This window comes from Colobus angolensis, unplaced genomic scaffold (genome assembly GCF_000951035.1).
Source record: "Colobus angolensis palliatus isolate OR3802 unplaced genomic scaffold, Cang.pa_1.0 Scaffold200, whole genome shotgun sequence".
Lineage (NCBI taxonomy): Eukaryota > Metazoa > Chordata > Mammalia > Primates > Cercopithecidae > Colobus > Colobus angolensis.
The window spans coordinates 1966302-1985910 of NW_012115156.1; the positions used below are offsets into that span (position 1 = coordinate 1966302).

The 19609-nt window shown below is 34.0% G+C and overlaps 1 protein-coding gene across 4 annotated transcripts in view; it reads right to left on the minus strand.

Annotated features, from left to right (window-relative positions):
• Nucleotides 1–19609, minus strand: part of ANTXR2 (anthrax toxin receptor 2) — a 156697-nt gene that overhangs the window by 104056 nt on the left and 33032 nt on the right. For 3 of the 4 annotated variants that reach the window (XM_011941738.1, XM_011941737.1, XM_011941736.1), the window contains exons 8-10: nt 15008–15068; nt 12500–12598; nt 10649–10718 (exon numbers count right to left, since the gene is read on the minus strand). The exons of the other annotated variant lie outside the window; for it this stretch is intronic. In XM_011941738.1, the coding sequence (XP_011797128.1) occupies nt 10649–10718; nt 12500–12598; nt 15008–15068 (230 nt within the window). The remainder of the gene's footprint in view (nt 1–10648; nt 10719–12499; nt 12599–15007; nt 15069–19609) is intronic. 4 annotated transcript variants of the gene reach the window in all.

Genomic DNA, 19609 nt, shown 5'->3' on the forward strand with positions numbered 1-19609 from the left:
ACTTGAGCCCAGGAGTTTGAGACCAGCCTGGGAAACATGGTGAAACCCTGTCTATACTTTAAAAAAAAAAAAAAATCAGCCGGGCGTGGTGGCACATGCCTGTAATCCCAGCTACTTGGGAGGCTGAGGCAGGAGAATCACTTGAACCTGGGAGGCAGAGGTTGCGGTGAGCCGAAATCGTGCCACTGCACTCCAGCCTGGGCAACAGAGCGAGACTCTATCTCAAAAAAAAAAATGGTTTAGCTAAATCCAGAAAATAATGAGAATTCTGGATATTTACATCTAATTGACTGTACTTTTGAACTATTCCAACACAGAAGGCCAAGTGGCATATTAAGAAAGAAAACTTAAACCTAATTGCTCATTCTGAAGAAATGACTGCCTTGTTTTGTTTTTTTAATGACTAAGCATAATCAAATAAAACATTGTCTTCCCTAGTTCTTAATTCCTCTACTTTAAAGCATGTGGCTGGAATCATCTGACATGTTGGCATGGTTTTATTTTTTTGGAAAGATAATTTTGATTCATAATAATACGTGATTCTTGCAGGTTATCTTACTGATTCAACTTTAAGGGATCAGTAGACATTGACTGAAGTTGTTTATAATCAGACAGTTAAAATTCACCAGAAACAAACACGTTCTCTAATGAAGGAAACATTCAAACTTTTAATGCTTAACAAAATGAAATGAGAACAGAAGATATAATTTTAAAACAAAGTTTACTCTTTCCTATAGTAGAAATGCATGCTGATATGATCTTGTAACCGACCAAAATAACTGCATTCTCTGAAAATCTCAGTCTAGTATAATGTGGCTGGTGTGAAAAAAAAAAAAAAAAACTGAGTTAAGTCTCCACAGATACAGAAATCCACTTGATGATATATGATGTATGGAACTGAAACAAGAATATCTTCCTCTTTCTGAGAGTAGTAGTAGCAGCGTGATCAAAATGTAACCATAAACACCACTCACAATTACAAGCAATTGTTGATTTCTTACTAAGAACCAGGCACATTAATTCATCTTCTCATTTAATTCTCACAGCAACCTACTGAGGTCAGCACTAGCATCATCTCCATTTTGTAAATGAAGAAACAAGCTTAAAAAGGTAACTTGCCCAAATATTGGACTTCACTGACTCTGTACTCAAAATGCTTTCACTTCTACAATACACTACTTTAATCCTCCACATATATTTTAGGGTCTTATATTTACATTTCTCTCATTAACATGAATTTCAGTTGAATCTTCCAGCCTTTTACTACATTCACATATTTCTCATGGTTAACTAGAATGGCATTTACTATATGCTAAAGCAATATATTTATTTGTGAATATATATATTTATGAATATGTGTGTATAGATATATGTATGTTTTCTGTGAAAATTTTTCAGAAGCATTGCAAATATGAAAAACATAGTTACATCAGCTTTTAAACTTTGCTGCTTCTTTTAGAAAAACATTTTTGAAATTATTGGGATGGTATTGGCACCATCATTAAGCTAGTGCCTTTGCCCAAAGCTATGCTACTCCTCTTCTGGCACAGGTTGAGAAAACCACCCCCAGTAATCCAAACCAAATTCTGTGAGCTTTCTTTGCCTCAAGACTCAATTATACATATTTAATGTTTTCTGTCATATTTTCTGTCATTTCTGTTACCATCTATGGGTTGTTATTCCTACTCTTACATAACTTCTACTTCTGGTTAGTATGTTTCTGACAATGGAAACCATACTCTCAGTTACAGAGGCTTTCTTATGGGCCAAAATGTATTAAAACAACATTGTGTTTACTTAGTTGCAAACATATATGGGAGGCAAGAGAGCAGTTCATTTTTATTTGCCCCAAGGATCTAATAATATTGAAAAAGGGGATTTGGACGAATCTGGAGTCCTGAGTTTGAACCCTCATCACTCCATTTTTAATCTTCCATTTCTCAATGTGTAAAATGGGGAGAATTGTACCTATTTCAAAGTTGTTTTGAGGAAAAGAGCTTGGTAAAATAATATACATAAAATATACAAACAACGCCTGGGACACAACAAGCACTCCATAAATTATTGTTAACACCTCGATATTTGTCTAATGGATTATTTAGAATATCAAGGTACTTTTTAATAAACGTTTTAGATCCGAGCTAAGAAGCAATGTATATAGCAGCAATAAAATCATTATGTGATACCTTTTGTTTAATTTAATAAATTTCTATTCTGCTTACTGCCATATAAAAATATTGTAAGCTAAATTATTTTAAAAATGCCTACTATATAATGTCAGGAAGTTTCATGTAAAAATTTTTTTCAATGCTATATTCTTCCTGTTATAAAAGATGACCTTGATTAAATCCAACATTACAGCTATGTTGAGCTCTGTGCTTAAACCTCAGGCCTAAAATCACACTCCAAATTGGTTTAGGAATATTTGCCAGTAAAATCACTCAATCAGTCACTTATTTTATTACTAGCTAATTAAACAAGTACTTATTAATTGATTGTAGTAGCAATGATAATTGGGCTGTATTGGTAAAAGGGCTGCTGTAACAAATACTACAAATTACAATGTAAATAAAAGGAAGCCCCATAAACAATTACAAAAGAATGTGATATTAATAAAATAGATCTAAGCACAGGGGTTCTAGAGGGTCATGTGGGAGATACAACAGCCTTGGCCTTGGCATGAGAGCATTAGCAAAATTTTCCTGCAGGAAGTCAATGACAGGATGAAGCTTAAAGAATGATCAGAAGTTAGGAAAAGAGATTAGAAAGGAGTCCATGCAGATGGAGCACTCCGACAGGGTGGAAGGCAAGAAAGGGACAGGGACAGAACAGTCAAAGAAGTAAAAGTGATTCAGTACTCCAGTAACAAAAGAGGGTGAGAGTAAGAATGAAATGGCTCCAGGTTGAAAAAGGGAGCAGAGGAAAGATCATTGAGTCCCTGGATGCCATCTTTAGACATCTGGAACTCGTCTTAAGAATTTTAAGTTTGGTAGAAATATAGTTAGAATTGTGTTTTACAAATGTCATTCTTGTTACAGTATAAGGCAGGTGTCTGAAGAATAAATTTCAAAAGTAGAAAGACCAGTTAAGAAAGTCTCAGTGTACTTGAAATAAGTACCAAGTAGAATTGAACTAAAATAGTGGCAATGAGGTTAGTGTGAAAACAAAAACTGAGACATATTAGGAGTCAGAATAAAAAGGACATGGACATTTACTGGATGTAGGAGGTGAAGAAGAAGAAAAAAGGATGACCTCAAAGTTTCTGTCTTACACAAGTAGGTGGGCAGTCTTGCATAGGGAACACAGAAGGAGCAAGTTTGAACAGAAGGATGTGAGTTTAATTTGGGACCTCCAAGTTTACGGTGCCTACAGAAAATCCAAGTGACTTTGTAGACATTTGAATAGTAGACATTTGGACAGCAGACTTAAAGCTAATAAAAAGATCTTGCCAGGAAATTTGGAGCACATCAGAAAGAAAAAAGGGAGACATAGAAAGGGTAAGTTTATAAGTCAAGTATCCTCAACCATGATAAAAACTGAGGGGACACTGCGCACTGTGACTCACACTTGTAATCCCAACATTTTGGGAGGCCAAGGTGGGTGGCTGACTTGAGCCCAGGAGTTTGAGACCAGCCTGGGAAACATGGTGAAACCCTGTCTATACAAAAAGTACAGAAAATTAGCAGGGCATGGTGGTACATGCCTGTGGCCCCAGCTACTCGGGAGGCTGAGGTAGGAGGATCACCTGAGCCAGGGAGGCCCAAAGTGCAGTGAGTCAGATCACGCCACTGCACTCCAGCCTGGGTGACAGTGAGACTCCATCTCAAAAAAAAAAAAAAAAAACACTGATGGTTAAGAGACTGTAAAAAGAAAAGTAGTCTAAAGAGATATCTGAGGAGAAAGAGGAGAAACAGCTAGGGTGAGAATATGAAGTCACAAAAGACAAGGGAAAACCTTCTGAGACAAGAGTGGTACCTGGTGCAGATAATACAGGGAGGTAAGGGAAGATAATGCTGGGAAATGGCAACTCTTTCAACTTAATTTTCTATAAATTGTTTCTACATTGTTTAATATTTCTTACAAATATCTTAATCCATGCTTTGCTCCATCATTAAAATATGTTTTTTCAAAGTAGGATAGAAGAAAGCTTAACAACTTAATGTAACAAAGATTGACTAAAGTACACTTTCATGTCAACTGACAATTTAATTGTAATAAAATTAAATTCAAATGTACTAAAGTCATTCCACATGAGAAATTATTAAATAGTACTATGATATATAATTAAGTAAATAAAACTCACTGAGTCCTAATAGTCACATACTTGTATTCAATGGCTAAAGACGCATGACTGTTCCAAAACAGGAGAATGGCTCAGTGCCATATGTCAAAGCTACTCTGATCTGAGAAATGTTATACTCCATGAATTATGATTGACATTTCAATCCACAGTAACCTGTTTGCAAAGTATTCATTTGCTTCTGACTTTATGCATATCCAATAAAAGATTGTCATTTTATGATCCATTAAAAAGGATGAAAAAATTAAATAAAATTGTGAAAGACATTTGCTGGAAGTAATAAATGATTTACCTTCAATTTGCACATACTGAAAATTAAACTGGCAACTACTCAAAAAGTTATTACAATTATGGTGACTTAAGATATTTTGAAATCAAGTGCTACTATTTAATGCTCTGCAGTGCTTTTTAAATGATAGTTTTATGTATGATAAAGATTTTAAGTTAGAAGATAAGATTCCATATTCATCAATAGTTTAAAGGCACTTCAGTCTAGTAATGAGTTTATATGTAAATTAATGTTTTGACTAAGGATACTTTTTTAAAAGTGGCTAAAAGATTTTTGAATTAAATGACTTATTTTAGTATATCTCAATATGTGTATATAGGTAAAGCAAAAATTGCAGTTAGCAAGATTTCTAGATTTCAGAAGGAAAAAGAGCTATATTCAGAGATTTACTGGACATCACAGGAAAGCTGTATTATAATTGTTCTGAGTATTGCACTAAAAATAAGTGCTTACTATTTGCTGTGTGTTTTTTAAATAATATTCTTAAAAGACACTTAAAAAACAATCATCCAGTCAATTTAGTGCCTAAATCAATCAAATTTAGCGCATTTTATCCAAAAATTTCAAGTGCCTTAGTGATATGGTTTGGCTGTGCGTCCCGACCCAAATCTCATTCTTGAATTGTAATTCCCATATGGAGGAACCTGATAGGAGGTGATTGGGTTATGGGGGTGGTTCCCCCTATCCTGTTCTCATGATGGTGAGCAAGTCTCACCAGATCTGATGGTTTTAAAGTGGCAGTTTTTCCTGTGCTTGCACTTCTCTCTCCTGCACCATTTGAAAAAGGTCCTTGCTTCCCGTTAGCCTTCTGCCATAACTAAGTTTCCTGAGGCTTCCCCAGTCATGTAAAACTGTGAGTCAATTACACTTCTTTCCTTTATACATTACTGAGTCTCTGCAGTTCTTTATAGCAGTGTAAGAATGGACTAATACATTTAGTAATAATGAAAAGCTTTGATAATATAAAATTTAGAAGCAGATATGTAAGAGGATTTAAGTACCTATTTCAGGAATATCCTCTACATCCTCATATAGGTGTCCATCTTATGATCCAAACATCTACCAAATAATTCTAAATTTTAGAAAGTTCTTCCTTATTTTGATCTGAAATTTGCTTCCCCTTACTTCCACCCTTTTTCCTCCTGTACCGATAAAGAGTAAGTCAAATCTTTCTGTTATATGACAGATCTTCCAATGTCTTGAGAGTTAATGCATCACATCTGAATAGTATTTTTTTCAATATTTTAAATTGTATCCATTTAACATTTCCATATGTGGTGACATCTTATTAGCCACCCCTCCATGTGTTCATGTGTTAAAAGACATTTCCAGAACTGTATATAATACTTAGGATGAAGAGGCAATGCAGATTAGGTGAACTTATCACATTGATAGATATAATCTGAAAACTGCACCATGTGAAGGAAAAGAGAAATGTTCCACCAAAGAAGTGTGGGGTAGAGAAACAGAGAAAGCCTTTTGCTTTAACCCGTATCATCATGATTCTAATGTTTATATTCAAATAAAGACATAACTAATGTCTTACTATCCATGATTTTACAAAAAAATAAAATCTCATTCCTTACAAGAAGCAAAAGGAATAATGTGTGGTTGTATCACCTGCTACTAACATAAGAGAATTAGGGATTGTATAGACACACATACACTTACAGATATAAGTATGCTTTTGGAAAGAACAGAAACTACAGTAAAGGCAGAATTTATCTAATCAAGAAAGAGAAATAGAATTAATCAATTTTATTCCAGGAAAAATAGATTGGGCTTAACACAGAAAAAGAAAGTTGAAGAAAATAAAAAGATTCTATTACGAAGCCAGTCTCTAACCTCAACTCTGCTACACTGTTCATCTCAATGATCCTTCAGTTTTCCTTGAAATTTTCCACATACAGTGATGTCCCACCACTTCTTACTCAAAACACTCTGTCAAGTGTCTTCCCACACTGCCTTTTAAGAGAACTAATACTATCAGTTTCATCTGATTTAGATATTTATTTCATATTTGCCAGAAGATTCTGGCCAATGTTTTTGAAAGCACATTTAACTATACCATATGCCTCCTTAAATCATCTCCATCAAACAAACTGTAGGATAAGACTCCAGTTCATTCTGTTCTGTTTTTCTTTCTTCACAATGTGTTTATGTATATTTACCCAATTTGTTCTGTTCTTCTTGCCAAATTGCAGGTTTGAGATCTCAACTATTGCAGAACAGCTGTGCTATTGTTGATATCTCACAGAACAAGGGTCAGAGAATAAACCCATGTTGCAAATACTTGTAATACTTGCACATTAAACTGTGAGGCTAGTGCCCTGGATTAGGGAACATCCAAAGAATGTCAGAGAATGCATCCTATTCAAACTTAAGGAAGACAATTTGGCACAAAGGAACCACTTTTAGAAATAAATTCCTAAATAATCTGCAGATTTTTCTTGGTAAAACAGTTTGTTTAATCATAAACCATTTTAAAAGTAAACTATGTTCAACAAAAGAAATAGAAAACAACAACCTCACTACTATGACCATTCTTTCTGTTTAAATTCTAGGAGTTTGTTCATCTTAGCCTAAATATCTTTATCAAATAAAGAAATTTAATAAACACAGCTCTCTGTATTTATCAGACAGGTCTATCAAAAAAAAGTTATTGAAAGACCCACTGAACAATGCCCAAAATGATATACCTGGATAGGATTTGCCCAGATAACTTTAACTTTCATTTACTCCATAACATTAAATTCCAAATGATGACCTATGTCCTAGCTACTCGGCTACAGTCTTAGTCCTTGATCTCCCACACGCTCTTTTAAACCAAAATCCACAAGACTTAAGTTTTTACAAGAATAATCCTCAAGCAAAGTGCAATTCATGAAATAACATAAAGAAAAGAAAAGAACAGATAGAGCAGGCTAATGAGATGAGGCACATGCCCATGGATGCAGCTCTGAGACTGTGCATCTGGCTTTGAGGCTCTCTGTCTAGGGTTACTTCACCAGCATGTTGTTAATTATTTAAGTGAGAGAATGAGGGGAACTATCACCACATCTGTCACCCTCACACAGGAAAAACCTTCATTCATTGTTGGGCCAGATGTGTTTATTTGAAACATAGACTAACTAGCTACTTAATGGGTTTGAATCCTTAGCCAAAAGCTAATTAGGCAAACATATTAAGCATCAGTCACCTTACAAGGCTAAACTGTTTCAATTGCGTTGATTTCGATCCAATCTCATAAGAGAGCTCATCACCTACAAAAGTGTCTGAAGAAAATTCAAGGCACAGGAAAGGTCCAAATTACTTGCAACATACTAAGTAAAATAAATAATGATGTCCCCAAATACCCAGTACATTAACAAATAAAATCTAAAGCTTTGCTTCAATAGTATGTACCTGGTCCAGGAAAGAAAGGCAAAAGTAATTCTTTTAGACACATCTCTGTCCCAGAACATTCTCAGTTTGCTTGTAGGTGAAATATTAATGTCAAAATCTAAATGAATGATGATTTGTCATGTCTGATATTTATTATGCTATGTGTGATTTAAAAATCTATCTCCTGGGTATTTAACCTATCTACAAATAATTAAAGTATATCACTAGCCTCGATGGTATTCTCTTCAAAAGAAGACTGTGCCCAAAGGCAAATTCTAGAGAAAACAAAATCAGTGCCTGGGATAAAAAAGGCATAATGCATTTTATAACTACTTCAGAGAAGAAAGTAAGTTACTTTCCTTAACTAGTCACTATTATTTAAAATAGTTTTTTTTTTTTTTCTGCTTTAAATAGTATGGCCCCCAAAATAAAATTCTGACCATTTTCCTCCATCCTGGTACAGGTACCTGATCCCAGCAATCAGATGACCTCTTTCAGATCTTTATGTTAACTGGTAAACAAAAATATTTGAGAAAAATTCATTCATCCTTTTATCCACCAAACATTTAGTAAATCTACTATGAATCGGACATTGTGTTAAGTGCTAGTAATACAACAAGAAACAAGATAAAACATGTTCTAGCAGGAAGTAGAAACATAATAACAGACAAACAACTGGCTTTGGAGAAAAAATAAAACATGAAAAAGGGACTCAAAAGAGAAAGATTGCATGATTAAATAGAGTGATCAGAAAAGGGTTTACTGAGAAGGTGACATTTGAACTAGACTTAAAGAAAGAGTTTACATGCTCCATTGACATACGGTGTTGGTAAATCATAAGTTAGGATTTTTTTGTTTTACTTAGACTAAGTTCACATATACAGTTCTAGATCAGGGAAGGAGCAATCCAAGCAGAGGCAACAAGAAGTGTAAAAGTGCAGGAGCAGGAGTGCGCAGATGTGGTCAAGAACAGCAAAGAGGCCAGTGTGACCATAACTGAGTAGAAACAGCAAATAGAAGATGAAGTCTGAGAGGGAGTGAGAGATAAGACCCTGTAGAACCTGGTATAGTATTACACTAATTAGACTTTTACTCTGAGTGGGGTAAAGAACTCATCACCGAGATCACTCTTGTGAAGGACGGAAACAGAAAGATCAGTTGAGAGACTAATAATCTAAGCAAGAGATGACAGTTACTTTATCTAGAATGGTAGCAGTAGAGGTAGAAAGCAGAGATTGGATTTTGGATAAATTTTGAAATTAGAGCTGAGAAGATATGTTGATAGGCTGGGTCTAAGATAGAGAAAGAAATCAATAATGACTCAAAAGATTTTTACCTGAACAACAAAAATGATGAACCTGCCAATGGCTAAAATGGAAAATACAGTTTGGGAGATAGATTGGGGGAGTAATCAGGAGGACCAACCTGGAATTACAGATTCAATAAAACAAGACTAAACTTTAAGTCAACAGATGCATCGTGGCTAATACAGACACGATTACTCAGAAAGCCATCGAGTCCTGTGGTGTGCTTGGGGTTAAGATGACTCCACAAGAAACTGACTTGCCTCAAATTTCAATGTCAATTTAATTTACCTATGGCTAAATTATTACATGATACAGAAAATGAATAATACTCTTAGTTTTGTAAGCTATCTTGTGCAGCTTCTTTGAATCTATTTAAAATAGAAAGCTGATACTGTTCCAATTTACTTGCATGACCATAAGTGATGTACAATAGATATCTTGAATACTTAAGTATCCACAAAAGATAAATGTTCAAGTCAGCTTAAAAATGCTAGAAAGATTTTCTTAGTTTCCATAGAGGAAAATATAATCTTCAGTCTCTAAATACTAATCCAGATTTTGGATTGTGGCCTTGTATATGTAATTTTTCCCTGCTTTCAGTATCAGATCTATATAAAGAGATCCTAGAAGACTGTATGCTATTAACTATCTTAAACATGCTCTACTGTTGGGCTAGAGAATATTTGAACTATTTGTAATCATTTGCTTCATCATAGAACCGAAAAAAAATCACAAATGGGACACTAAATTACCAGTAGAATTATTTGTGTATAAACAATTCAAATAAGACTCCTTCATCCAAACTAAACATATTTTTCTTTTTAGCAGATACCGTGGTTTTTTGGCCACACAAAAGAAGATGAGAAGACAGACCTTAAGAGAAATGGAACACAAAGCACAAGTTAATACAAATGTACAAGCATTTGCTAGTGCAAGGTGTGCTTTTTTTAGCCATGTTCTTGATGCTCTTTAATAGTAATATTTCTTAAATATTATAGTAATTATTGAGAACCTCACTTTTGAACTGTGTGTGTGTGCATGTGTGTGTGTTTAAAATAACGTTTATGGCTCTGATTATTTATAGGTTCCAACAACAGTTCTCAAACCCATCCAGATAAATATTCATAGAGCCTTTTTAATCAGTATTGAAGAAACTAGATAAAACACATTTTAGCATTTTCAACCTACTAAGAGTATAGCTGAAGTACTAACTTGCTTGCCTAGTACTAAGTGGCTTGCCCAAGGCTTACTTTTTAATGCTCTCTATATCGAAAAAAAGATAGAATAAAATGACCAGTATATATGTCACCATTTTTTAATAAGTTTTTACTAAAAATGTTATAAAATGGTTTTAAATTAAGTACTTACTCTCCAGCTTTATTCAGGATAGGTGCAGGACAAAGCATAGAATTCAACTGTACACTTACTGGTTTTACACCTAGAAAATAAAACGCCACTGAATTAAAAAAGGGTTTTATGCATCTCACACAGTTTCATTAATAATATGAACAGCATGCTTCAATCAGAGTTCAAATGTGGAATACTAGATATATTAACATAAAACAACTACAGAAAGAGAAGTAAAAGGGAATGAAAAATGGAAAGAAAGATTACATGCTCCGTTGACATATAGTTCTGGTAAATCATAAGGTAGGATTATTTTGACTTAGACTAAGTTCACATACCATTCTAGATACTATAAAATATATTTTATCTTAAATTTTTTAAATATCTCAGATTTTTAAAAATAAATGCTCTGTATTATTTTAAAGGCACACTTTGGAAAAGATGAAGGAAGATGAAAGTTAGATGTCCAGAGGAAAATGAACTTATTTCACAAGTTTAATAAAACATTTGTGTCTACAGTAAATAAATGCATTTTATGAAGTCGCATACTTAAATTGCCCTTGTAACTTTAATAAAATACAAGAAAAATGATTTAGACTAGAAATATGCAGAGAAGTTACTTAGTCAAATTGATCCCTCTAGAATCTAAAAGAGGAAAATACCAATTTCATTTATTTGAGGATTTACTTTAACAAACTTAATCGTATGTAGCTAAACATGAAATACGTTTATTTTATAATGAACTCAAATATGTAATCAAAAGGAGCTAGGCTAGGCCAATGCTTAGATACAAATGACTACTGAATCAAAATAAAATTATTTGTCCTACTCAATTGTGGAACCTACTATGAAGACAGTTTGTAAATTTTTGCCTTACTAAAATTCTCATCTTAATAGAAAAGAGAGGAATTAATTATAACATTTACCATGCTGAGATCCTCACCATTTTAATTCAGTAAACACATATTGAATAGGTACTGTGTGTATGGCCAAAGCTGTGTTAATTAGAGTGTTTACACTCAGATAAACAGCAAAATGGCAGATGAATGTAAAAAAATAACTCTACCAGAATTTACACAGTTATAAAGTCTGCCTTACAATATAAATTTTGAAGGGCAATATAATAATTAATAAGGAAAAACGTTTATATAGATACCCAAGATGCTCATAAAACTAAGGTCTATTTAAGAGGGAGGGTTTTTTCAGAATGAAAATAAAAACTTACTCTTGGCTTTTTTAAAAGTCAAGGACAGGGAAAATTAAAACTCAATTCAATAAATATGAAAATTATCACCCAACACTATGCTGGGTGAGAATCTGAGATGCAAAAATCTATAAGGCAAAAAAAGACTATCTTCAATAAACTAACAAATTATTGGGAAATCAGATAAAGAATACAAATGACAAAAAAAAAAAAAGAAAAAAAGGAAGAAGTAGGAGAGAAGCTAAAGATAATTAGATTTTAAGGCAAGTGTTTAAGAAAGAAGCCTGAGGAAAGAAGCAACTAAATCATGTGGTTGACACAGTAGGTACTGAGTACAGTCAGGAAAAGTGGGTTCAAATATCAGCTCTGTCCATTATTAGCTGTGTCACCACATACAAGTAATTTCATTCTTTTAGCCACAAACCATCATCTCTTCAATGAGGATAGTTAGGACAGGGTCCAGCATCTATTAAGTTATAAACAAATGTTGCCTTTATTAAATAACTATTAAGTAATTATCACTACTATTTGTATTATCATTCAGACTTCATTTCTTTCTTCTTTGATTAAAAAATATGTCACAGCTTTAGTTGGAGAAAAAAAGAAAACATTTGATGCTGATGTGCTTTGCAGAGATTAAGACAACACTGAGATTACTGGGGACCTACTCTTTGTATATGTTTCATTTACAGTGTAGGTGCAGAGAACACTGCCATTCCGACTGCCCAGCATGAATCCTCTTCCACTTAAGACAATCTGAAATTCCTCTAGAAGTAAAAGGAAAAATAAACATTTTAATCATTGCTTTATCCAAAAAAAAAAGACAAGCTGAAATGAAAGCATTAAGGTGCATAGAATAATTTTTTTCATGAATGTTAACTAATAGCAATGAAGACATAGTTCTATATTTCCAACTATGCTGGCTTTCTTAGACCCGCTAGGTAAATGTAGTGAAGATACCATTCACTGCCACATGGGGATGCATTATTTTATTTTCTAAACAAAGTGATTCCCAGTAGCGACTGCAAATGAAAGCATTAACAGTCATTCCCAGATAGATACTTTACAAACTTCCTCAATTTCTATCCTCAGGAAAATACCAGGGGAAAAAAAAAATGTTATTTTTCCCTACTCTCAGGTATTAAGATTTGGGAATGTAAATAAAATTAATTAATTATGTATGTTCTTTAGTTCTTAGAAAAGTCATATGTAGTACTTTCTTTAATCTATGCCTGTTCCATACAGAATTCTTCTTTAACCACTTCTTCACCTTACTAATCCTGATTCATTTTGTGTTTCAAACTTATAAATAATTAAAAGATGATGTATTTTGGATTGCTAATAATTGATGGCGAGTCACAAAAGTTGATTTAACTTACTGTACCATTATTTATAATAGAAGCAAGCACCAAAAAATGCTAGAGAGTGGAGAGTGAGAGAATAGGCTGGAATGAAAGTTAACTGATCAAATATCTTGACGATGAATGTTTACTGCTAAGCTGCAAAATAGTATATGAACTATTTTAATAGCAATTAACACTTGTTTAGAAGGTAAATTGAAGCACAAATAAAATTTTAAATAGTTTTTTTGAGCAGACGATTCTTGAATTGGACAGATCCAAATCAGAAGTGGTTTGACCGCTTTACCAAGGGAATACAAGGGGGAGGCTTTTACAGAACCAACGTGGAAGTAAACCAAAAAAAATATTTGATGGGTTACAGTTACACAGTTGCCTTATTTGGTCTATCCCAGTGGAAAGTCCCTAGTTATATAAGTTTGTTGGTTGTTTTTGATTGGTTGCATTTAAATTCTATTTTTCTTAATATAGGCATTTGCAATAAAGAGTTCAAATTAAGTTCCAATTATATTTGCAAATCAAGTAAGGTTAAGGCTACTTATGAGGCCTAAGTGTTTTTGCCAGCTTGGGGCTTCTTCAGGCCTGTTCTCCATTTTAATTTAACATTACCAATCCTCTAAAACTTCTCATATCTAACATAATACAAGTATAATATAGTCATTAACTATGCAAGAAACTACTGCCAACCCACTTTTCATTTACTGTGTTATGAAAGGAATTTTACTTGCAAGTTAAAATAAAGTTCAGATAAAACTTAAAATGTGATTCGGTAAGAGTATGGCCATTAAAGTCAGACAGGCAAGGGTCAAACAGGGTAATTACCAGTAGCAAGTACTAAACCTGTCTCTGCCTCAGCTTCCCCATCTGTAAACCAGGGATGTATAAAACTTTCAAATGGTGTTGTTATAAGGATTAGGTAAAATTATAAATGCAAACAACCCAGTATACACTCAGCACAAAACAGGAGTTTAATAAACAATAGTTACTATTTTAATGTTATTTTTCCATTTGTTTTTCTTTGTTATGTCTAGAAATATATTAACCTTCACTTTTAGGAAAGATAATCCTTCCCTGAGATGTTCAGATGCGCTACTTCCCTTAAACATTTCCATATTCGTTCATTAGGGAATCTAGAAGATGCAGAGTGTGAGATCACGCACAACAGGCTGGGAGGCTTTGTGGTAAATTAGACAACATATTTTCTCCCCCACCAGACCCAATATTTTTCCTTTTTAAAGTAAAGTCAGGTTAAAATGAACTGTAGGTCAGGCTTGAAAAAGAAATAAAATAGGCCAGAAAGAATCACACTCTGTCTGGGCAAGGATGGCTGGGAGGTGTGAAAACCTGAGTATGTGCTTAGCACCAGCTGATGAAGCCACCTGCTTCCTTCCTGCCATCCGTCCATAAGTCACTTCCTTATGTGCCCTGAGCTGGCAGATTCTGTACTTTGGCCAGGTCATCAAAGCATGGAGCTCAAAGTCTACATATATCTGACTGTTTGTATAATCAGACAAAAGAAAAGATTTCATATTTTATTTTATTTGCCATAAGAAAGGTCTCAAACGTGAACTAAATATACAGAAGATTCTAAAAGCCTGTCACACAATATGCTCATTATTTAAAATAACATTCCAATCTTAAAAATTTGAATTTAAAATAGAAATATTTCAAGGAATTATTTAAAAATTCTTACACAAAAAAGATGCCAAAAAAGTTAATTTTGCTATTCTTTTTCCAACATGAGTTTCATATCATATATTTTAGCTAGGAAAAAAAATACAATTTCTTACATGGTATTTTTAAATTCTAAACACTTACCCCCCACACAGACACTTGAGGGCTGCAATTCTAGGATTTCAGTACATGACTGAGCTAGTATCTAAAAAAGAAAAAAAAAAAAAAGATTACCAAGCTATAGATCTAAATTACAATGTTAAGTAAATTATAAGATTAGTAATAACCTTGAGGTCTTCTCCATACTTCAACAGATCGCAGAGAAAATCTATTAACTATAGCGTATATAGCTACCAGTTCTTAGGAAACTTCTGCAGTGTATTTCAAGGTATATCTTAAGATTATGTACTGTAGGATCCTTATTTGATTAAAGTAAATTCAGATAAGCACAGGAAAAGTAAGCATTGTCTCAAAGTCTGATGACCTTTGAGTACGAATAGATAACTAAAATTTCCTGCTGCCATAAAATCTATGTTGACCTTCCCAATCAAGCAAAAACAAGATAACAAATCAGACCCCCTGTTTAGTAACGCCGTTATGTTTTCCGTTAAGAAGACCAATATGGTATCAATAAAAAAGCACTGCTGACTGGGTGTGGTGGCTCAATCAATAAAAAAGCACTTCTGACTGGGCACAGTGGCTCATGCCTATAATCTCAGCCCTTTGCGAGGCCGAGGCAGAGGGATCACTTGAGGTCAGGAGTTCGAGACCAGCCTGGCCAACATGGTGAAACCCGTCTCTACCAAAAATACAAAAAATGAGCCAGGCATGGTGTTTCGCGCCTATAATCCCAGCTATTCGGGAGGGTGAGGCAGGAGAATCGCCTTAACGCAGGAAGCAGAGGTTGCAGTGAGCCGAGGTCATGCCACTTCACTCCAGCCTGGGCAACAGAGCAAGCCTCCCTTTCAAACAAATAAATAAATAAATAAAAATAAAGATAAAATGTAAAAAGCACTTCTCTTCATTGGACAGTGGCATTTCTATTCCATTTCTCAGGCTTAATTCTTGTGGGTGCTATTCCCTCTTATATGCATAAAAAATTACAACTGCAGAGTATAGACTCCTTATATGAGCCAATATTCTTTTCAAAACCACAGACTCTGTACTCAAGCACTCCCAGAACACAGGAACAGAACTGCTCTTCTTAGCTTGTTCTGAGAAACAGAAACTACCACACAAGGGACAAGGCCACAGCTGAAAAACAATGATGAAATAAGCTGCTCTTCATGGACAATAATCCTGTCTTTATTTTTAGACCTGCTCTGCACAATATTGTCAGTCAGACAAATTCCAGATGATCTCCAGAATGCCTTTCTTGACATTCCTTTCTTGGCAGAGGTTGAAGACAGATGATGTACAGCAGTTTCTAGCATCTCCTGTTCATAACTAGAATAGGAAGTAAGGACTGCAGCAGGAAATAGACATGCTTTCCGTGCTTTCTTTAATAACAGCAAAACTATAAGTTCTCAGCCCCTAAAATCAACTGTGTCAAATCATGGAACTTTGTTGCTCAATATACATCTCGGAAAAGAGGGAATCATTTGTACTTTTTAAGATGACTTTCCAATAAACTCAACTTTTCACATAGTGATTGAAGACTTTGTGATTAGAAAATAAACCTTGTAAAATTTTATATCTGAGAAACTGCAGATGAGGCCTATTTAAATCCAGAAATGACCAAAGAGATTCCATAGGCACTCAAAGACCTTTCTGCCCCAAATACCTCCTCTTGGTCTGCTACTTCATCTACAATAACCAACATTCACTTTTATGGATTCAAGAATTAAGAACCCTTGTTAAAGGTTAATGTGCCCTCTTGGAAGGGTAGTATCTCAAATCACTAACATCTTTAAAACTTTGGACACAATTCAGATAATAAGACTCTGAACGAAATAGAATAGAAAAGATTTGCAAAGGAATATGAAGCTGAAAATGTTCCAAATAACAAAAATGGGCATTATAGCTATAGCTTTGGCCAATCTGAGATAATAGTGACAACAGTGAACCATCAAAATGAAAAGTCAAAGGAAAACACAAAACCCCCAAGTCTATTTTGTCTGTTATCAGTCCTGAAGGAATTTGTCTTAAAACAGATCTTATTAAGGAGACTAATTGCATCTTTCAGTTTACAATCTCTTTATTAGTTATTTAGCCATAGCTTTATCAGCATTACTGAAAAAATATTTCAAGTACCCAGGAAAATTATGAGACATTTAAAGATTACATCTATTGGCAACAGAAACCATTTTTCTACAAGTCCTTAGAATAAAGTAAATGAAAAAATTACAAAAGGATTTCCTAAAGATCATGTCAAAAAATGTGCATCCAGAATGACCTCAGTGAAATTGTAACATTATATTTGTTTTCTCTCTTCTACCAGTACTGACCATAAGTCAATCAGATTTCACAATATTTAAGATAATTGTGCATATGTTGACTCGGTCTTTTAATTTGATCCAATCCATCAAAATATTTCTAAATAAATGAGAGTTCCGAAAGCAAGGTCAAATGAGCAATTCTCCTAAGGAGATCTCCTTAGGACTGAAGAACAAAAACCCTCAAGGACTATTGATGATCTATATCTTTGGAACTAGGCCCTGTGTATCCCCTATAAGGTATTTTAATTTTAAAGAAGAGGTTCAGGATGATTCAGCAACTTATGTTCCATTAAAGTCTGAGTTTAAAGAAATCAAGTTAAATTAAGCAGAGATTAAGGATAGCTAATGTTAGATATATCCTACAGTAAACAGTATAGCATATATTTGTTAATAACAATACATTTACATTAATTTAATATTCATAATTAATTCTTTTAATCAAATAAGTTTTTCTAAAAATAATATAATTGAATGGAAAAGTGACCCAGGTAACACATTCATTGAAAAGCAAGTAGTCAGAGCACAAGTGTAACATTGGTGTCACAATCTAATGTTACCTAATTGAATTTCCATGGCATGTGCTCCTCTCTAAAGTTTGTTTTATTTTTTAAAAATCTCTTTGGACCTTAAATTATATTATTTGAGTGCATAACTCACCTCTTCTACTAGAAAACAAACTTTTTGAGGAAAGTAATGAGATTGCATTATACTACACAGCACATTCAGGGCCTTACATGTTGTTTTGTGCCTTCAGTACAACCAATAAGTGCTTACGGAATAAACATTGAACACAAAAATTAATGAGGATATTAAAAATATCTTATTAACAAACCAACCATCATATTAGGACACAGATGAGCCAGGATAAAGTTAATTTATGTGATAAAGCATCTAGTTCTCCCATAAATTATGAATGCTGGAAATCCAGAAATCTATAATTTGAAACAAATTTCACCAAAATCATTTCCAAACGAAAAACAGAGAGGAGGGAGAAGAGTAAGAGGAGAATTTATGCCTTTTTTAGAAAGTAAAATTTGTTCTAAATTTGTCTTTTTCCATCTAGAGTTTACCACGTTCCAATATTAAGAAAGCAATAACTGGAAATCAAAATAATTTGATGTCTGAATGCAAATAGTTTACACCATGAATTTTTTGAACAGTTTTACAAAAACAAAAGTTAATAGTCTATTCCCACCAAGTAATTATACAAGTTGAAATGTTCAAGATACGAAAATGAGTGAACAGACACTTCTCAAAAGAAGACATACAAGTGGCCAACAAACATACAAAAAAATGCACAACGTTGCTAATCATTAGAGAAGTGCAAATTAAAACCACAATGAGATACCATCTCACACCAATCAGAATGGCTACTATTAAAAAGTCAAAAAAACAACAAATGCTGGTGAGGTTGTGGAAAAAAAGGAATGTTTACACACTGCTAGTGGTAATATTAGTTTAGCCACTGTGGAAAGCAGTTTGGAGAGTTCTCAAAGAACCTAGAACTGTCATTTGACCCAGCAATCCCATTACAGGATACATATCCAAAAGAAAATAAATTCTTCCATCAAAAAGCACTTGCGTGTTCATCACAGCACTGTTCACAGTACCAAAGCCATGGAATCAACCTAGGTGCCCTTCAACAGTGGACTGGATGAAGAAAATGTGGCACATACATACCATGGAATAAAACACAGCCATAAAAAAGGATGAAATCAAGTCCTTTGAGGCAACATGAACGCAGCTGGAGACCACTATCCTAAGTGAATTAATGCAATAAAATAAAACCAAAGACTGCATGTTCTTACTTATGAGTGGGAGCTAAACATTGGGTACTCATGGACATAAAGATGGGAATAGTAGACATTGGGGAAAAGTAGATGGAGGAGGAAGGAAGGGAGATGAGGGTTGAAAAACTAGCTATTGGGTACTATATTCAGTACCTGGGTGATGGGATCAACTGTACCCAAAACCTCAGTATCATGCAATACACCTAGATAACAAACCTGCACAACCTACACACGTACCTCCTGAATCTAAAATAAAAATTGAAATGAAACAAAAAAATAGCATAAACCAAAATGAGTCTATTATATTAAAACTGTCATCTCTAAACAACTGACAAAGAGGAGAAATGTTCTAAACACTCTAGTTGATTTTTGCCAAATTAAATAATATTACTGACTGACTGAACATTGGATCAGGTGTCCCATCCACAATAAATGACAAATTATCTTTAATACTTTGCAACTCCATCATATGTACAACAGAGAAAATTGTAAGGACTTTTCCTCTAATATACGCTGTC